The following is a 21296-nucleotide window of genomic DNA, read 5'->3' on the forward strand; positions in this document are numbered from 1 at the left end:
CAATATCCTTTCATCTTTCTTTAATTAAAAACAGTTTTTGGCATTTCTTTTTTAATTTTTTTTATAAGCCTCCTTTCCTTTCATTGTTTTTTTCTTTTCTTCTTCACTTTTTAATAAATCACAACCAAGTCCAACAATATGTTGCAATGTTTGTGATATAGTTTTTAAATCACCATCTTTTCTGAAATATATTTTTTTAAACTCAAACGTCTAAACAATTCATCCATCCATTGCAACAACATTTAGATCAGCGGGTTTGAAACATTCATTCTCATCATCATCATCATCATTAACATAAACAGTTCCAGTTTCACCCACAACACGGGATAATATAAGTGTTTTTAAATTAATTTATTTCCTGGATCACGTTCCAAAATAACGCGTTTCTCAATGGATGAAAACAAAACATAACAAAAAATTCAACTCTTATCTTTATTTGCAATCTTATTCAGCACATTTGCCAATGTTACACATTTTCGCAAACTTCTTTGCAACTCATCTTTACAGCACAGTCCATCATTGCATGGGCAGTAAACAGATTTAAAAAAAAAACATGGATTACTAAAGCGATTAAAACTCCATACTTTATTTGAAAAGATTGCTTTTCCATTATAATAACTTTGTAAAACTGTTGCCAAATACATTCTATTGCTTCAACAAGTGCTTAAAATTACTATCAAGACACATTGTTATGCACTTCATGTATACTTTTTGCGAGCGAATAATTCCCATTTTCTAGTTCTTTTGAGCATATCTTATATTTTCTTTTAATAAGCTTGAAGTGTGTATATCCAGGTATTATATTGTTTAAAAATAAAAGTTTCTCCCGACTTGAGTTTGCAACTCGGTGCTACGAGCCTACTTCAGAATCAGAAGTTCTAAGCTAATTACATTGTTTTTGCATTATTATTTACATCTTTTCTTAAGAAGGCTTGACAAACCGAGTCAAAAGCTCAGTAAAATTATTTATAAAACCCATAGAGACTTTTATTTTTAAACAATATTCACCTTTGTACAAATGTCTGAATGTATAGAATTTCTAAATTTCGTTCTTTTCATCTCCTAGTTCAAGATATTTTCTTCATAAGTTCTCTGTAGATTTACCAGAATATGATAATACTTTAAAAGACACCCAGAACCAGACCTACAAAAAAAATAAACTCAAAAAAATTACATGCCTACTTATAATATATTTCCAGTCAACTTAAGTCGTAGGGGTAAGCTATCTTTTCCAACTCCTTCTTGGACATTTTAAAATTTACCCTACTATTCAAGAAAGACAGTTGCACCAAGCTGTTCACAAACAGTCAAAAACACAAGTAATGTGCATAAGACTATGCATTAAAGCTTAACAACACTTTTACAGTAAACAGAATGCCGTTCGAAATATATTACTAATATTGTTAAAGCATTACTTAACAAAATATACGTCATTTTACCTTAGATTTTCCTCATTTAAATGTGTGTGCCTATTTAACAAAAACCTGTATCAATATTTTCAATATTTTGTGCTTACGGTATCGTGCTTGTTTTTGCTGGTTGTCATTAATGTAAGCAGTAATAGAAAACGGGATTCCGGAGGGAGCAAATGTTAAAAATTTTTCTCAAATTGGAAGTTTTTACAAATGTCAACATTCGAGTGTTATAATTTATCTGCCTAAAACATCAGACTGACTTCAATAGGCAACAGGTAAAACACAATGTGCACTACAGGCTAATACCAAAGTACAGTTGTGACGACTTCCACTTTTAGAATACAAGATGTACACCGGCTTATATGCAAGTGTAATAAGTTGTGATATAATATATTATGACATTTGCTGAATTATTGAAATTTCAAATTGACTTATTTTTTTTAAGTAAGTGAATAATTTTAAGGTCAGAATATTTATGTAAAGACGATACATGATATATTGGTAGACAAAATGTCTTGTCATGCATGTTTTTGGCATCATAATGCTTTATGCCAAATTTAGAACTTCACTCACTTATAAAGCATCGTATGAATAGAAATCATTGAAGTATCCTTGGTAAATTGCATGGAACTTCAGTCTTGACCTGGGAATTTGAAAAGGAAAAACTGACGAATAACTTTCTTGACACAGCCTAGCCGTTGAGTTGTCAACCGCAGTAAGTAAGATGTTTTATAGGAAGAAAATAAGCAAGCAAGGAGGATTGCGAGAATTTCAATGAACAGACATCTTTTACAGCATGTACCGAACAAAGCACTACGCATAATGACTTGAGCACTGCATATAATGAGAAAAACACTTCACATAATGATAGAAGCAACGCATAGAAATATATTACTAATATTGTTAAAGCATTACTTAACAAAATATACGTTATTTTACCTTAGATTTTCCTCATTTAAATGTGTGTGCCTATTTAACAAACAATTCAAACAATTGGGATCTTTTTTCCAGGTCTGCCGTTATGAATTACTGGACAACTACTTCCGACTTCTTTTGCAAAAGCTTCAACTTTCTCTACGTCGTTCCAGTCCATTGTACGTTTTTTTACTTTTTATTTCTGAGCCAACTAGGCGATAATGTCTCTTTAGAATGTCAAGACATATTCCTTTCATGTTTCCAACACACGTCTCCGGTGCTCTCCCATATTTGAAAAGAATTAAACTGTTGGTAATTTGATAGTCACTTTCATTTATGCAGTGTCTTGCTTTTAATCCAGCCTCCTTGTTTGACAAGCAGTAGCTAGTTAAAATTAATTGAGCTGATTCAAATGCTGAATTAGGTTTTCCCGTATGTACACTTAACTGAGGATTTGCTAAGATCGGTCTGATATCTTCTGTTCTAATTTTAGCTTTAGATTGAAAGCGCCTGTTAAATTTATCCAAAGGGCCAGAGCAAATTTTAAAGCTCCAGTCGTATTGATCTCTCTCAAAGTGCCAGGCATAGTTAAGCACTGTAGTTACTGGACAAATTTTGCTTCGAGCACTTATGTATTTATATACTTCTTCAAAATCTTCTGATTGATGTCGCTTGATTAAATACTTTCTACAATTTTTAAATGTGTTGCGATAAATATAAACTGGGAAATGCAACATGAAGTCACTCACGGCAGGTAATCCAAGAGAAAGTAACACGCTTTTATCACACGATCTAATAAAATGCGATTCTTTCAACGTACAGTCAGTACCAATAACTCGAAGTCGTGTACCATTAAACATCGAATGACGAGTAACGGCAGCTGCAAATGCACTGTCTGAATCAACCCAAGCAATTATTGAACTTTTTGTGTACAAATCAATGTAAAAGCTACTCCAGATTTGTCTGTTGTAACCTGTACCTCGACTGCGCCAAGGGAGTTTTAAAAGTGTATCGTGGTTACGTGGTAAAGGCTCAAAAGCAATTTCAAGGATGCGATCAGAGAAGGATCTACTAAACTGAGCTCTAACGATCTTTGCTAGAGCTCTATCATTGGCAGACTCTTTGTCAAACACCAAGACCAACATTCCATATGATGAAGGCCAGAATAAAACCATAGTCCTCAGAAAATCACAGTAAAATCGTTTTTTGTGAATGGAAGTTAGCCGCATGAATAAGCTCACAGATAAAGCTTCCGACGTCTCTGTGTTTTCGTTGGCAGCATTAGGATTTATTTCTTTTTGTCTCATCTTGCTTATAGAAACTTCTGTTGTTTTATGTGTTGTGGTATCAATGATCAAGAACTTGTTCAATGAAAGTTCAGATCCATTAGGTACGTTAAACTGAACATGATGACCATAGAGTCGATAAAGTTGCAAAAATACAATGTTGACGACAAAAAGTCCAAATATTATTTTCGTTGTGCAATTCTTTTTCAAAACCCAACCTTTCATTTCTTCTGCCTGTAATAACACAACAAGTTGTTAATAAAATGTAATGACAACAGTTTGATTATGATCCCAAGTTTTATGCTACTGTCATTTTTGCCGATTAGATTGTGAATAGAAACGAGAAAATATGCACGGGCACATTGTGAACACATTATTTTGATGGTGCCCGAGTCAAAGTAACCTAGTCACAAAGAACCACGAAAATATAAAGTCCCTGAGAAAAGGTACTCACGCATTGACACCAATGTGAACGACGACTACCAAGTAACATGTAAAGTGTTTACAATGAAAAACATAAAATTATAATCAGACGATGCTAATGGGACTCAGTATTGCGAACGACTAGCAGATTTATGCCCGACCATGGTATCGTACTTCTGCACTCAGTCTGAATACGCCAGTAGAACTTCGCTTTTTCTTGGAAGCACAAAAAATTGTATGCAGAATAGGGTTGTGGTGATAATCAAAGTTAGCTGTCTTTTAATCAAGTTTCTTAACATTTTATTTTAAAGTGAGCCACTATAAACCAGGTGTTAACACAGCTATCAAACGGCGGACTTGCGACTTAAAGGTTGTGAGAACGTCAGGTCTGACTTGACCTTGTCACGACCTTCACACTACTTAAAGAAATTATTTTGGCGTTGTATTGACGTTGGAAAAACGTTCGTCTGGGAAGTAGAATCGACTGTTGAAACAACGCTCACGAAACGCAAAATTTGGCTTTACAGAAACGCTGGATTTTCGAAAAATAAAAATCCATTCGTACAACGCTCACACCACGTTAGGTTTTGAGTATGCTGCCAACTAAGCTTTTGATTTTATGCAACGTAATGACAACATTGAGTTTGACGTCCAAAATAACGTTTACATTACGTTGAATAAACGTACCTGCTCTATATACAAAAAACAGAAATGATGTTTGTTAAACATACTTAAATTCACTTTAAGTATGTTTAACAAATTGGAATTTAGTATTTCCCCAAAAGAAACTCTCTCTTGGTAATTCGGGAGAATGGAATCATTAAAATCCTTCGTCATCGTTCGTACGTCCAACTATCCCCGGGTAGGACGATAATAAGAGTGACATTTTTCAGTATATCATGCACGCTTAAAAATCATCAAGTTGTTGCGAGTTCTCAACCAGCTTATTTAGGATTTTTGAAAACAATATGCTGCAATATTGAGCTGCACTCTGTTAACAGGGTTTTTCAAAAGATTGTTCAAGCTAGTTGAAACATTAATGTTTAATTAATTAACAAGAATCGTTCTAAAGATCGTAAATACCATGGTTTATATTTAAAACTGATTTACTTAAAACAGTTTTTTAAGAGCTATTAACTTATTACTTTTATCATTCACCATCGTATTTGCGATCTTTAGAAAGATTTTTAGATTTGTCACCAAGACAAATTCTCTATTTTATTATTTAATTAACAAGACTGAACAGCATTGTTTAATCAGTAAAAATCAATTTGTTATCAAGAACAAAATTTCGCAAACGAGAACAAAATTTCGCGTTTAGTAGAGCACAAAATTTCGCGTTTAGTAGAGCACAAATTTTTTCACGTTTAGTAGAACACAAAATTTCGCATTTTAATATAGCACAAAATTTGGCGTTTAGCAGAGCACAAAATTTTTTCATAAAAACAAGCACTTATCAGTTATTACGCATTAATATATTTTGCTTGTTTGATAGGTATTTGCAGTATTTAGGCGCAAATTGGGCTTATTATCTATTTTGCTAAATTATTTTTTATTTGTGTGTTTTAACGGGTCGTAATCAAACGGAAAACAAGTGTATAGTTCAAAAAAGTCAGATGATTAGGCATCATGAGATGTTGAAACCTGTTTTTTTAAAAAAAAGTTGTTGTTTTTATTAGATGCGCAATATCAATAGTGCTTTTACGTAGTTACGGTAAAAAAAATTTCTGAATAAAATTTCATAAACGTTGTATTTCTTATTCTTATGACACATATGTAAAGCTCGTGTGTTCAGAAGAACAAGATTATTTTCTACCACCCGTCGGGCACGAGACAATCTGTAGGTCAAGACTCTTTTCTCCTTATTTAAATTCCTGTTAGGGAATGGCTTCATCATTGTTCTGCTCTATAGGAAAGCATCATCACTCACAATGTGGCAATGTATTGTTGATGAAACTCCTGGAATTTCAACAGGTAGTGGTAGACCAAAAGTATTTTCAACAACAGCTTTTTGCAAGCTAGATTCGTTATACACGCCAGCATCTCCTGCACGGCCTGCTGCTCCAACATTAACATGGACAAAATTGTAGTTTGTATCTATTAGAGCTAAAAGCAAAACACTGAAAAAATGCTTGTAGTTGAAAAATTCTGATCCACTAATATTTGGTTGTTGTATGGCTACATGTTTCCCATCTAGAGCTCAAATGCAGCCAGGATAGTTCAATTTTTTTAAAATTGGTCTGCAAGCCTTCCATTCTTCTGCACAAAATGGAGTCTGTAATTGAAGAAAATAAAAGCAATTATATCATAAATTTGCTTATGTTGAACTAATGGATGTTCATTTATTGAATGCTTCTAGGATGATTCCAATTCACCATCGTGCATAACAATTGCTGATGAAGTTGATGATCAAAACAATGATGATGATGACGACAGTTTTAATGATCCAGCAATACCAAGAAAAAGTCTTGGGAACGAGGTTGACTGTCCCATTTCTAGTACTAAACAGCCAACGCGTATAAAGCCAAATAGAAAACGGCAGGAAGACGAAGACTACAAGCTCATGACTCGTTTGGCAGAAAACATCTCAAGAAAAAATAGAAGAGAAATGTCTCACAAGCAATGTAAAAACCCGGATGAAGCATTTGGTCATTATATCACGCAGTCGTTGTCAGAACTTTTCCCACTGTAAAGCACTTGGCACAATACAAAATTAATGAAATACTATTCCAGGCTCAATCAGGGGAACTTACACATCATAGCACAAGAGCGCCAGTAGCTATGCAACAACATATGTTTCACCACCTTATGCACAAAAAACATGCATCTCATCAGCAATGATATGACAAATAGTCAACGATACAACACATCTTCCCCGATAGATGGTGGATTGAGCCGTCCTGTTGTTAATATGTGGTTTTCTCCAATCTCTAGAGAGCTTAATTCAGGTCAAGACTCATCTGCCTATGATAATATGAGCTCTTAATGGATGATGTAAACAGATATTTCTAATAATACCACCAATATTAGTTATAAATGTTGAATAACTTGCCTCGAAAAATGTTTCCTTTAACGAGATATAAAAGCATGGTATGTTTCCTCAACAATATTCGAAATTGTACGCTCACCAATTCCAAACTGGAATGGCAGACTACAAAATGTTTCACCTAAAATGGGAAAATAGTAAAAACAGTAAGAGAACTGATTTCTCCGACCAAGTGTTGAATCACTATACGTAACTCTACGTACCTGTTGCAAGAAATCGCAGGGTTACCGCCAGCCGTTGCGACGTTTTAACGCTGTCCTCATTTGCGTGTCTTGTTTCACAATGTATTGAAAAACAATCTTCAAAATATCTTCAAATTATTGCCTGTCCAATCAATGATACTGGCGGAACTGTTTAGGATCTTCTACTGCTAGCTCTCCCAATAAATTGTCATACACACCTTGTGTTTTCTTCTTAAAAGCCACTGTTTCGTCCATATTTTACGATTTGCTGCCCCGAACCTTCTGTGACGTTTTCATAGCAATAAAAGCAGTAGCAGCGCCTCTTCGTCCTCTGAGAAATCTTCGTCGTCCAGCAACGAGCTCAACGCGTTCAACAAATATGACATTTTGTTTTCTCAATCTCGTGCGTGGGCATTTTTGTCATTTACAGCGCACTTGCTGCTTGCTCTCCGCACACGACGACTTTTTGTCACTCGTGACAAAAAATATCATCTGTCCCAAATAAAAATGTTGTTCAAAACTTCCGCGCACACTAGGAAATTTCGTCGATCACACTTATCACCAATTACAAGTACGCGCGGCAAGTTCACCAGTGTGCGGCGGGCTTAAGAGGCAGCTTGAGCTTATAGATTTTTCAAGGTCAACATGTTTTTCTTGTTAAATGACTTTTGAGAAAGAGTCTTTTTATTTGAGAAACCGCCATGTTTATCGCCATTAATGTCTTTTTTCTCTCATTCATTACAATAACATACAGCACTCAACTTTTTTCTGGTTTCCAGTTGACAAGCGCACGCTGGGTAATTTTCACGGATTGTAAACTAATTGACAAAGGCAAGAGCTCCGTTTACCTCGGGATCATACTTGCAGACATTCTAAATAAATTGTGTTTATTTTTTTACTGGTTCAGATGTATGCTTATGTTAAAGTTTGTATTTAGTGTTATATTTTATCTGTGTGCTTTAGGGCTATCGTCACTTGAATCCAATCAACAGGTGCTCTTTTCAATCATTTTTTTTTCGTATATGTAAATAATCTAACATGTACACTTTTGAAAGGTTTTAAAGAATAACAGTTTTAGCAATCTTTCGCGTTGCGTTCATGATCGAAATAATTTACTTCTAACAACTATAAAAAAATTAACTTGTTAAAAATACTTTGGACGAAAATTCACGGCTACTTTACTTTTACAACGCTGTTAAACGTGATTAAAACTATTAATTAGTGAGCAGTTTTGATAATAAACAAGATTTTTCGGAGAAGCGTATGCCTCTTAACTAAAAAAAACCAAAAAAATAGATATAATTATCCTTGGAAAAAGTAATGTAAAAACTATATGTGGTCAACCATCTAAATTCTTATCGGTAGCGAAAGCTGTTATCAAATATATTTTCCATCACTGGAGTGTTGAGAAATATGAAAAAACAATAAAGCTCTTATGTATTTTTCCTAATCCTACTAGACAAGGCAGAAAAACTGGTACCAAGTACATAGAGGGGTTACAGGAGCTACACTACCAAAAATTGAACAATACACCACCAATAAATAAAATTTGATGTATGTCACTAAATTGTATTTAGATAAAAATATATAGCTTAAGCCAAATTTATCTAAGAGATTAAGAAATTCTTGTAATGGCTATAGGAGACTAGAAAATGCTTCATCTTGACTGCAGATTATACTAACAAGAAAGTATTTTCAATGGGCAATAGCAATTAGCAATTTTTACTACATTTAATTTGAATACTAGATGATGTTAGCAAACTGTAAAAATATTTTAAATTAAACCAAATTAAATCAAAAGTTAATTATTCAGTGGGGTAAGCCATACTGACTAGCTGCACAAATGCAATAGATTGTGTTGGTAGGGCAATAGTCTTGTTTTTCTCGCGTAATTAGCTCCTTAGTAACGATACTAAAATATTATTATTGTCATTATTGATCTAAATGTATTTTTTTTACATGGATATAATGGCTGGTTTATTAAGTAACATAAGATACAGCATATGAAGGATTTACCATAACACAAATAAATGCAAAACATACATGTCTACTATCCTTTAAAAGTCACACAAAAAGCAACGGAAAATATGTAAATAACAATATTAAAAACGTAAATGAAATTGCAATGGGTAATTATCAAACTAAATCTTATATTTTGCTAATTCAAGTCCATTTGTCTTTACAGTAAAAAAGCTAAATCCAATACTTATCCTTAAAAATTTACCAGTAAAACAATGTTTTTTAACCAACGTACTCATATGATTTTCGTATTCGCTGTGGGGAAAGCCTCTCCAGCTTTGATGCTTCGTATCATGTGCTTTTGTAGACAGAAAAACAACTTGTTAACTCTCATTCTAAACATATAATATCTTAAAATTTTGCTGCCTAAAACTTAAACTTGTTTTATGACTATATTGAAAATAAATACGCAAACATACATATGGGTAGCCACCACAAAATTTTATCGGAAAATGCTTAAAACGTTAGAATCAAGAACTAAAATAATAAAAATTGGAAGTGTTCACAGTTCTATGACTAAGAGGCGAATTTTGGAGATATCTTTCCTGAGAAAACGCCACAATCTTAAATAACTCTCTTTCAATGTACTACCACAAAATAGATAATAAGCAGAAGTCTCACTCAAGTACATCGTGTGGAAAATTACCAGCAAACTTTCGGTGGGGTAGCCGTGTGGAAAAATAGCCTCCAGAGTTATTTATGCTTGAGCTTATATGGCGAAAAATATAATGCCACAGCTAGAACTGTTGTAGCCGCTATATATAGCAGAATGATTTCAATTTACTTCTGATATTTTTTAAATTGAAGGTGTGTAATTTATTTAAATGTTGTAAAAATACGAACGAACGAGTTTTAGCGCTGAAATTGGTCATCGTAAAGTGACAAGTGGCTGAATAAAAGGAGTCATTTCTTGATATACACATGCTCGCTCTTATAAATTATATCTGTCGTTGTTAGAGATTTCTATTGCTACAAGTGGCTAATATCATTAATTTATTTCTGGCAGCTAAATCATTGGAATGTTGCCTTGTGTTCTATTATGTTTGAAATTGTAATAAATGCCTTTTACAATATGCTGGACAAAATGCTCATTGCGAAATTACGTTTTGTTGACAAAGATTATGTAATTGTACTTTACAATGGTGTGAAAGACGAGGTCTCATTTGATGTTTATATTTTGAAAATTAGTCATACAAATATTTCAATCTTATATTGTCTACAATTATCTTAATACCTTTCAAAATTTGGATGTAAAATCTCAATGCTGTCAGTGCAAGTTCGTGCAAAATGAACCATCACTGATTTTTTTTTGGCCTAGAAACGTTCAAATTCCTCAAATATTTTATTTGCCAGCTGCCAGCAAGAGTGTTTTGGGTTATTTTAAAAAATGTATCAAATAGAGTTAAGTTGGTTTTATCAAGTTTAATTCATATCTATTTTGATATCATTAGTAAATAAAAATGACCTTAGACTGATGTACACTAGCGAGACTTCTAATGTCAAGAATCATCTTTGCCATTTTTCAAATTAAAATGTGTTTAACTTACAAATAATTGTCATCAGTTTCTTCTTTTTTACTTATGAGACCAAGCCATGTCCAGAAATGGTAACTATTCCGTTGACAATTTTACTTTCCATTATTTTTAGAAGCTTTTCTAACTTCTAATTACAAAATGAATTAGGCTGACTAGTGATTTTCATGACTGATCTTTTGCCGAGACCATTAAAATGATGAAAAATGTAAAATGCCCAGAATTCACCAATTGACTTTTATCACAAAATTGTAAGAGAGAATAAATTAACAGACAACGTTAAAAAGACGACTTCATTACATGACAAGACAAACTCTTGGGAATGCTCTGTGGTTGTGCCATTAAAGCAGGTAGTATAATAAAGAGAGTATATCAAAACAAACTGTGGTAAAGGAATCAATTAGTGCAGTCTAAACCTAACATACAATTTCCATACGAAACCATCAAACACAACATACATTGGCTTTTCTTGAGGGTATTAAAATGCATCTTATATCCAATCTTAAACTTTATAGATTGCATCCCAGGGAATCTAAATAGCTCAGTTACCTTTGTAATGCATTTTCTGATCATAAAAATTGTATTGGAAACAAAAACTGACATTAAAATCTATATAAAGCTTTCTATTCTCACTTTCACCATACTACCGTATAACTATTTGGCGATAGAGGCTTTCTTTCAAATGACGGCTAAAATGTGTAGAGTGACATGCGCGAGCACAAAAACTTTTAGGGTTCCTACACGAGTGAGACTTCTTATTATCTATTCCTATATAGTGCATTGAAAGAATGCATTTATCGGCCAGAAAGAAAGTTCATAAAATGCCTATCCTTTTGATGTTTTCTTAATAAAATTTGGATGCATATTGAGGATAATACATCGAAATAAATAATTAAAAAATTGAAAGGGACGCGCTTTTTTAAATATTATGTGTATACTATAAAAAAAGCAAAATAGTTCTTGTGAAAGGCTATTAAACTTTATAAAATTTTTCAGATAAAAGGTAATTTTTTCAAGCCATAATTAGTAGTAAGTTAATCTTTGCATGCTGCGTATATCGAAATGACACCAAGAAATCATCCAGTACGACTAGGAGTACGAATTACGACATTTTGGCGCTAAAATATTTTGGCGACAACAACAACACGTAGCCGTCGTCAATCAGTGTACGATGTTTGTAAAAATTTGTAGTCGCGACTACGACGCCTTTTAAGGAACGAAAGTACGTATATTTTTTCATTGTGTAAGAATTTAGTTTACAGTACTATTCTTGAACATCCAAGCTTTACTTTAGAACCTTTTTTTTAGCACAGATGTACATTTAAAAAATATGACCTGCAAAACTTCCATGTATGTCGTACGCAAAGTGAAAGGTAAATAAACCACAAAATAGTACAAATACATCGCACAAAAAATTTAAAATAGTGAAGATTTTTTCAGTTTAAATAGTCCTAGCTATAATCTCACAAAATCAGAATTGCCGATTGGTTGATATAATTATTGAAAAATTCAGCCGTAGCTGCTTCGCATACTTCCGTGTTTTTTACAACAAAAAGTTCGTTCTGTTGTTTACAGCTAAAAAAAAGTTTAAGGAAGTGACAACTACAACAAACTTCCTCGTGCTATTCCCTAACACGGTCAAACTTTGTACTCGTTGTTGTAGTCATACTCATTAGGGAGCTTTAGCAAAGACTACGAGTAAGACTACGAGTACCATTTACGTCATTTTAGCGCTAAAACATTGTTGCGACAACAAAAACAATTAGCCGTCATCAAACAGAGTACGATGTTTGGTAAAAAAATTGTAATTGCGACTACGATATCTTTTTAAGCAAAGAATGTAGGTCTATTTCTTCATTCTGTAAGAAATTAGTTTACAGTACTATTTTCGAGCATCCAGGCTATAATATAGAACCTTTTTTGAGCGCTTGATGTACATAAAAAAGGAAAATATGACCTGCAAAACTTTCATGTATGTCGTACGCAAAGTGAAAGGGGAAAATGGCCTCCACGCTGTGATCAACGCGCGATACAGCTTGGTTGACACACATTTATAATAGATCAATCTTATTTTAAAAACTTAATTTTCAGGGGCCGGTTGCACAAGCTATCTGTTGGATAACTTATTATTCAAGGAATAGCCTTGTCCATTGGATAGTAACTTTTTTAAGCTTTTAAAAAGCCTTTAAAAAAGCAAAAAGTATAAGATTCCAACTGAACAATTACTGAAATCAAATATTGTTTCGAAGATTACGAAATTACTTTGTCGAAAGAAAAATATAAGCACCTCTTTTACAAGTTTGAATATTTTTCCTATCCGATAGATAACCCTATCCAGGCTTCGTGCAACCAAGCCCACTAAGTTATGTTTAAACTGGTTTATACCGCTATCAAAATTGCTGTAACTGTGTTCAAGCAGCGAAACAGAAGGGGGCGCTCTATGTTAAGAAAGAAGCTGTTATTCAAAGTTGTTAAGGCAAGACTTGCACTATATCTTCACTTTAATATGAGTATTACCATGTATACTACAAAATTTTTGTTTCTCACATAACAAAGAAAAACTTCTGCACCCAAATGAAAGCATAGGCTATTATTGTTTAGTCTCAAGCTAATTTTCTTAATTTTGCGCTATGTCTTTTAATAGTAGAACGGCACTTTCCTTTATGAAAAGCAAATCAAATATTATGGTTGTGGATGACCTCTAACAAAGCGACATTGTATATACGTTGTTGCTAAAGAGAAAGTTTTGTGCAATATGACAACAAAAAAGCTATTTGATGCTCTGGGTTTTTTTTTGGCCACATACTATGTATACAATGTACAATATATTGAAGGCAAAATGTATATCTTCTGTGAAAAGTTTAGGTGGAGTGTTATCAAACGTGTTCAACTAATGATGCATGCACATGGCTATACAGATTATGTTTTATATCAATTCTTTTTTGTGAAGTTGAATTTGAATGAGATGAAAATATGTGCATGTAAGGTGTTTAACAAAAATGTCACGCACTTACTTGCTCATGTATATTACTAGAAGAAGAAGCATAGCTTTCAAGAGAAATTCTTGCAAGGATCCATGAATTACTTGTGCTAATGATGACAAAGTTTACTTGTTTCAATTTTGTTCCATTGCATTTGTTCATTACTTATGTAGGGTAATATTTCGTAAAGTTAAAGACTTAGATGAACGATTGTGCAGGGGCGTATCTAGAGGTCAAGCTGGACGGGCTCAAATCAACCAAAAATTTCCCAAACAATTTGTTCGATGAAAAGATCAAATTAATGAGTTTTTCATTACTCATGATTCAAAAATCACATGATCAATTAACATGAAAACAAGAAAAACATGTGACTTGGATGAGATTTGAAATCGCACCTTCGAGATACTAGTCCGCCGCTCTACCTGTGAGCTACCAAGCCCACAGGGGTTGGAGACGAGTAAAATCTCTTTTAAGCTGCGTATGGACGAGAGATTCTCGCCACTATAGCAGTTTACTGGATGGCACCGTGTTTCGACTTTATTCCAAATCCATCATCAGAGTATATAATATATTAAAATTGCAACGTTGAATCAATGTCGTGATTTTGACCTTGTTTCGTCGTTCTTTCGACATAACCGACGTCGTTTCCACGTTGATAATTTAACGTTGATTTGATTTGCGTTTTTGGCAGTTTTTAGGCGAGATTTCGACGTCCTCTCGACGTCGGATGCTCACTGGGTGAAGGTGTAACAATTTGAAAATGAGTGCCATCAATTGCTCCAGCGCATTGAGGGAAGCCCATGTTGTTAGAAAGCTATCACCTTCGGTTATTTGAAGACGTAGTAGAGATTAACGTGATTTTAACGGGAAATTTAGTAATCGAAATGTCCCCTAACCGAAGAGCCAAATCAAATTATTGTGGGCTATATGGTAGGTCAAAACAAATTATCAAACCTCATTTTTAAATTCAAAAGACATTTTTAACAACGCTGTTGGATAAAAAATTTCAAAATAATATTTAAGACTGAAATACTCCCAATAGGATTTGCTTCAAAGTATTTCAAATTCGAAATATATGTTTTATGATGCATTATGACCGACGCTGGATCCGGAACTGATTAAATGCTGAAGTGAAGAAACTTATACCGTCATATTTGGTTAAGTGTATGTTATTGTAAACGATTGTCACGCGTGCGAAATATAAACAAGAATGTGATGTCTTCGATATTCGATATTTTGTTAGCAAATAAAATTAACACGTTTACAACTATCGTATACAAACACAGTCAGTACTCAAACATAACGTAATATGTAGTTATTATATTGCAAGAAGTAAATAAAAAGATAGGAAAATGAAGAATGACCAGACGAGCCGAATTCAAGTCTGCCCACACAATATAAATTAAGCAGCAATATCAAACTAATCGTTATAGAATTACTGCAGTAATACTTTCCACAAAATTTCGGCTACTTACTTTCGTTAGATGAAGACTATATAGGCAAGATACATTCATACACCGAACCAAAAAGCGACACTAATTTTAGCGTGACTAGAATTTGCAGTTTTCTTCATACACTTCTTGTGTGCGACAAAGCGTTTCCAATTGACAAGTCAGCAAAGGGTAGAGCACGGATTAGGAATGTGTAATTATGCAAAAACAAATTGAAAACAAATTCGTACGACAACGTGCTAATTCCCATTTTTTTACAAATTTCATGCAAACGACTAGTTAAGATGCGTTATTTTTAGAAAAGCTTACGAAGAATAGTTTGCAAGTCAATTACCAAGGAGTTTTAAAATAGTAGCGAGAGACTTGCCGAGCGGAAATCGGATTCGTGTAATAAAAATTAATGCCCAACATAAAGTTCTGATTAGAGCCATAGAATTAGCAGTGGCGTGCGGTCATGCAAGCGTAGGCAAGCGCCGCTTGCCTAAGCATTTTACCGAACAAAAATTTTTTGGATCAATCTCTGAGCAAAATCAGTTTAAATTTTTCTGTTCTAAACAATGTCAATGTAATGTTTTGGCTAAATTGTCTTTACAGTTGAAATGCTTGCTATTTATACGCGATTTACTGTCGTGGTTTTCGGTTTCACTTTGCTACACTTGTAAGATGAGTCAAGAGTATTAAATAAGCCTTTTCAAAAATGAGGCGGGGACTAAGGCGAATTTTGCCTGCAAGCGTTTCTGGGATCGTTACCGGGGACACAAAATTACCTCGCGAATAGAAGTGCAGTGTTTATACATATGTTGATGAAAGTGTTTATGTGATTTAGCAAGAATGCCAAAGTATAACTGCTGTGTGCCAGGTTGTAGCAACAGCCACAGAAATAAGCCTCGCGATTTCAAATTTTATTGCTCGCCAAAGGATTTAGAACTACGTAAAAAATACGATGTTCTTATAAGAAACGACAACCTCAAAGTGGCGTCTCCGAACACAAGGATTTGTTGTGATCACTGGGAAGGCGGGAAAAAATTGTTCAGAACTCATCTTCCGTCTGTTTTTCCGTGGACTGTACGTAAAGAACAACGCAGAGAGATAACCAGAGCGAGTCAGGAAAAAATTAGTAAACACAAACGCAAGAGAAAGAACTTCATGCAAAATTATGAAGTTGATATTGAAAGCGAACAACTACAAAACGACCAAGCATCTCATCTTCAATCTTCTGCTACTCAGACAGACTTGGCATGTTTCTGCAAAGCTAAGGACGATGTCCTGCTACTTCAAGACGTTAAAAAGCAAATTATAGAAAAACAAATATTTCTCGAAAGTGAACTGCTGCGTTTAACAAAATTACTTGAAATCACCAAAAACAACCTGGCAAGACAACAACAACGACAAAGTAGATTTGATATTGACAAATACAAATAAAGTGATTCTGATAAAGAGTTCTACACTGGTTTATCTAACTACAAAATGCTGACATTTTGTTTCAATTTAGTTGAGGAGTCAAGAATTGATATTAATGGTGATAATACAGATGACACACACAGGGGCGGATCTAGGGGTAGGCACCATAGGCAAGTGCCTATGGTGAAATTACCAAAATATACTTCGACTTAGATTCGATACGAATTTATCGAATTATGAAACTATGAATAGCACTTTATCGCAGTCAAATCATCTGACTTTTGTTTAGAAATGTTGTGCAATTAAATGACGTAATTTTGATATGAATCGTAGTCCAGATGCGTATGATTATCTATAAAGATCCGTGTCGTTAGGCAAAGCAGCCATTTTGCCTAAGTCAAGAAGGCGATCTAGCCATTTGATTGGTTGTTAGCAATTTGCCTAAACAATATGAATTTGCCTAACTTGACATCGTGTATAGGTATTCTGATTGGGCAATTTTTTGCAACCGTATGCTTTCATTGGTCAATTTTTTTGCCTAACTTGAGCAATTCCAACAAATCATTGCTGTTGATAAGCATAGTTGAGCTAGGCAAATTAGGCAATTGAAAATTAACATACACTCGTATTGTTTCTGAACAGCCTCTGTGCTCAATTTACGGTTTTGTGATATTTTATAATGTCTTCATTGTGTTGTGGTAATTTATACGAGACTGCTCAGTCTGCGTTGGCCAAAAACGATTTAAAATGCCTTAATGAGCTTTATTCTCGTTTATTGGTCGACGTTCGACCTATGTTTACTAACGAGCAGCTGTTAGATAGAATTTATGACCCCGACCATACTCTGTGTCGAAATTTTGGAGCTGAAATATATGTGCCAAAGCACGCTCATGACGGAAAGACTTGTACTGCAATAAGGTAAATATATTATAATTATATATATCGTATTGCAGTATTTATATATACGTGTAAAATGGTTAAATCTCAATTTCGCTGGGCTATATCTTTGTCTACAGTCAGCAATTCATTCATACATTGCAATCAATCTACCAAACAAAATATTAATTTCGTTTCTTGAATATTTTTTAAGATCTGAAGCTTCTGGCAATTGCCTCTACAGTTCAGCTTCCCTAGTTCTGGTAGGTAACAATGCATTGGTCCCTACTTTGCGAATTTTAACATCGCTTGAGCTATTTATTCATGCTGCTTTTTATGCTCAACACCCATGCTTTTTGTCTGTTATAAGTGAGCACAGTGATTACTTTGATCAAAGCTTAAACAATCTTTTGCCTTTGTCAGTGTCTAAAGAATGTTTAGACACTGGATATACAACAGATGAACTGGTAAAACAGGAGGCTATTTTAAATTGTAATGACCAGAAATGGTCATCTTTTCTTTGTATTTTGGGCCTATCTTCTGTTTTAGGTAGAAAAATTCATACTTTTTATCCTGATTCTGGTGAAAGTAGATATAAATTGTTATTTAATCGTATTGTTCAGCCCCGGGTATTAAGCCAAAGAGGTTTGGATGCTATTAATATTTTGTTTTGTCATGAAGGATCTGTACAACCAGGTGAGACTTTTCAGTCTAATCATTTTGTGCCTCTCATTTTCCATGCCCACAGGTTGGAGCGAACATTGTCTAATTCCTGTACACAGTCTAATTCTAGCAGCTCAACAACAGAGAAACGAAAATTTGTCAAAATTTTTCCAAATATTGCACCAAAAACAGTTGACATTTCAAATTTTTTTACTTCAACTAATAGGCCTGCTGCCCAACCAACTTTTAAAAGGATGCCCAATGAGAGTTTTTCTTCTGCTGCAGCTCTTGCTCAGACATTAAATAAAGCCAATAGTCTTTTGCTTCACACATCATCCCAGGAACTATTGCCTGGTATTCCAACTTCTGGTGATATGCAACCTGCTGTTTTAACCCATAATTTTGATGTTTCCTTGTATAGGGAGAAAGTTAAGGGTATGGATAATTCTGAAATATGTCATTTGATAAAAAATGTATATAAACCAGATAAAAAGTATCATTTTCCTAAATGTAATGGCAGATCATTTAGGCATGATTGGCTAGACCAGCATGAATGGCTTTGCTATTCACCTTCACAAAATGGTGCGTATTGTCTATCGTGTGTGTTGTTTGGCAATAGATTCCCAGGCAAGGCCAGTAAAGTAAAAAAGTTGTTTACTGAACCTCTTCAAGATTGGAAGAATGCTAAATGCTCTTTCACTCAACATGCTGGAAAAAGTAAAGGGAGGGAAGTCGGTTTGCATGCATCCACATCACCAATTTTGATGCTTTGCGTTCCCAAATATCAGGTACTCTGCAGCCTATCGAGATGATCATGGATGCTGGTATCAAGAAAGAAATAGAACAGAATAGGGAAATACTATCTCCAATTATTGATTCTGTCATTTTTTGTGGACGTCTAGATTTACCTCTTCGTGGGCATCGTGATGATTCCAAGTATCACCCTACTGTTGGTTGTTATTCATCTGGAGGGGTTGGTAATTTCATTGAAACACTCAATTATGGAGTTAGGAGAGGGGATAAAGTTTTAGAAAATCATTTAAAGAATTATGGTAAGAATAGAAGTTATATTTCTAAAACAAGTCAAAATAAAATCATTAAATGTTGTGGCCAGGTAATCAGTAATCAGATTATTTCTGATATCAAAAAAAGTAAGTTTTTTTCTGTTATTGCTGATGAAGCATCTGATTCTTCACATAAAGAACAAATGTCTCTTGTTTTGCGCTTTGTTGATACCGATATGAATATCAGGGAAGAATTCATTTCATTTCTTTTTTGTAAGTGGGGACTAAGTGGTGCTCAACTTGCCAAGCTACTTTTAGAGGCTCTAAAGGAACTGACTTTATCAATAGATGATTGTAGGGGGCAAGGTTATGATGGGGCTGGTTCAGTTCCTGGTTGCACTAATGGTCTAGCAGCTCAAATTTTAAAGCTTAACCCAAAGGCTCTTTATACACACTGCTATAGTCATAGGTTAAACTTATCCATTTGCGATTCTTTGAGTATACGAGTTGTCAATGATATGTTGAAACATGTTAACAATGCCACTAATTTTATTAAAATTTCCCAAACTCGCAATATTCCCTTTGAAAAACATACACGTAATTCAGAAACAAACTCGAAAAAGACTAGATTAACAGACGTTTGCAAAACTAGATGGGTAGAACGTATCGAAGGTTTAGATACATTCCAAGAGCTTTTTGTACCTGTATACACCACCCTTAACGATATGTCTGAAAATGTAGATGGTGAGTTCAAACCGTCGCTTCAGTCTGATGCCTCATCTTTGTTTCAACTTATTGACAGGTTTGATTTCGTCGTTGCTTTAGTTATCACGAGAAATATTCTTGATTCAACTCTTCCAGTAACACAGTTATTACAGGGTAAGAGTATCGATATAATGGATGGTATTCATTTAATTTCAACTTTGAAAACTGAGGTGGTGAACATGAGGAATTCCTCTGATTTTTATCATGACACCTGGTATGACGAAGCGCTTGAACTGGCAGCAAAAGTTGGCATTGAAGAATGGAAACCAAGAACAGTGCGCAAACAAACGACCAGGGAAAATATTCCCCACACAACCATTTCTGAGTATCATAAACGTGCAATTACTCTTCCTCTACTAGATCATTTGCAATCTTCTTTAGAATCACGATTTGACCTTGAGAGTGTGAATGTCTATAAAGGCCTTAGCATTGTACCGACGAAAATGATGTCCATGACAAGAGATGGGGTGGATTGGAAAGAGCCATTCAAAACTGTGGCTAACTTGTGGCGAACAGAATGCCAGAAAGAGATACAATCAAATATTACAGCCCCCCTGCATTCAAACAGCTCTTCCCCCAGGTAGTTATTGTAATTGATTGCACAGAGATTGAGATGGAAAGGCCATCAGCTTTGAACAATCAGTCTGCCTGTTATTCTTCTTACAAAAGCAGACCAACAATGAAGGTTTTAATTGGAATCACACCTAGTGGTGTGTTGTCGTACATCAGTGAGTTATTCCCTGGAAGCACTTCTGATTTGGAAATAGTTAAAAAAAGCAATTTCTTGGACATTCTCTCCCCTGGAGATAGTGTCATGGCAGACAGAGGCTTTAACATAAAAGATGAACTTGCGTCAGTTGGAGCATTTCTTGAAGCTCCTTCTTTTCTCCAAAAGAAAACCCAATTTACACAAGAAGAAATTAACAAGAACAAAGCTATAGCTAGCCTGCGCATACATGTTGAACGACAAATGGAAAGACTAAAAAACTGGCACATATTAGATAGAAAGATCCCTATCACTATGGCCCCATTAGCATCAGATGCACTTGTGGTCATAGCAGCATTGGCTAATTTTTTGCCACCACTTGTTTGTTAGATTTTGCCTTCATTCTCATGTTCAAAATTGATAAATAAATCAAACAAGCCATTTCAATAATGATAATTTAGAAATTCAGTATCATGATTAAAAACAGATTTACAGCAAAAAAGCCCTTTTTTTAATTATATTTTGACAGAGATTAAATTTTCAACTGTTATTTATCTTTAGTAATTTATGTTTTAAAAATCTTTACAAGTTACACCATTTAATTATCTCCTGTGAAATTGTTTCTTGGCAG

The 21296-nt window shown here is 34.3% G+C and overlaps 3 protein-coding genes across 5 annotated transcripts; 2 read left to right on the forward strand and 1 right to left on the reverse strand.

Moving 5' to 3' along the window:
- Positions 1–418: 418 nt before the first annotated feature.
- LOC124458004 lies at positions 419–15402 on the reverse strand. 2 transcript variants are annotated; one of them, XR_006952941.1, is made up of 3 exons: positions 15275–15402; positions 2355–3850; positions 419–1144 (listed from the first exon to the last, which is right to left on the reverse strand). XR_006952941.1 is itself a non-coding variant. In XM_047008125.1 (2 exons), the coding sequence occupies exons 1-2, from the start codon at positions 15311–15313 to the stop codon at positions 2480–2482; spliced, it is 1410 nt and encodes a 469-aa protein (XP_046864081.1). In that variant the 5' UTR covers positions 15314–15402; the 3' UTR covers positions 2239–2479. The 2 variants fall into 2 exon arrangements, 1 of the variants encoding a protein (XP_046864081.1); XM_047008125.1 differs by lacking the exon at positions 419–1144 and having other exon boundaries at positions 2239–3850.
- A 1914-nt stretch (positions 15403–17316) lies between these two features.
- On the forward strand, positions 17317–19039 carry LOC124458090. 2 transcript variants are annotated; one of them, XM_047008184.1, is made up of 3 exons: positions 17317–17569; positions 17742–18223; positions 18612–19039. In XM_047008184.1, exons 1-3 carry the CDS (start codon positions 17331–17333, stop codon positions 18653–18655), a joined length of 765 nt encoding a protein of 254 aa, XP_046864140.1. In that variant the 5' UTR covers positions 17317–17330; the 3' UTR covers positions 18656–19039. The 2 variants fall into 2 exon arrangements, with proteins under 2 accessions (XP_046864140.1, XP_046864141.1); XM_047008185.1 differs by having other exon boundaries at positions 17742–17790.
- LOC124457076 (52 kDa repressor of the inhibitor of the protein kinase-like) lies at positions 18999–20543 on the forward strand. Its single transcript, XM_047007367.1, has 2 exons — positions 18999–19242; positions 19372–20543. Exons 1-2 carry the CDS (start codon positions 18999–19001, stop codon positions 20541–20543), a joined length of 1416 nt encoding a protein of 471 aa, XP_046863323.1.
- Positions 20544–21296: the final 753 nt, after the last annotated feature.

The sequence above is a fragment of the Xenia sp. Carnegie-2017 genome, unplaced genomic scaffold (genome assembly GCF_021976095.1).
Source record: "Xenia sp. Carnegie-2017 unplaced genomic scaffold, XeniaSp_v1 HiC_scaffold_6, whole genome shotgun sequence".
In the NCBI taxonomy this organism is placed as follows: domain Eukaryota; kingdom Metazoa; phylum Cnidaria; class Anthozoa; order Malacalcyonacea; family Xeniidae; genus Xenia; species Xenia sp. Carnegie-2017.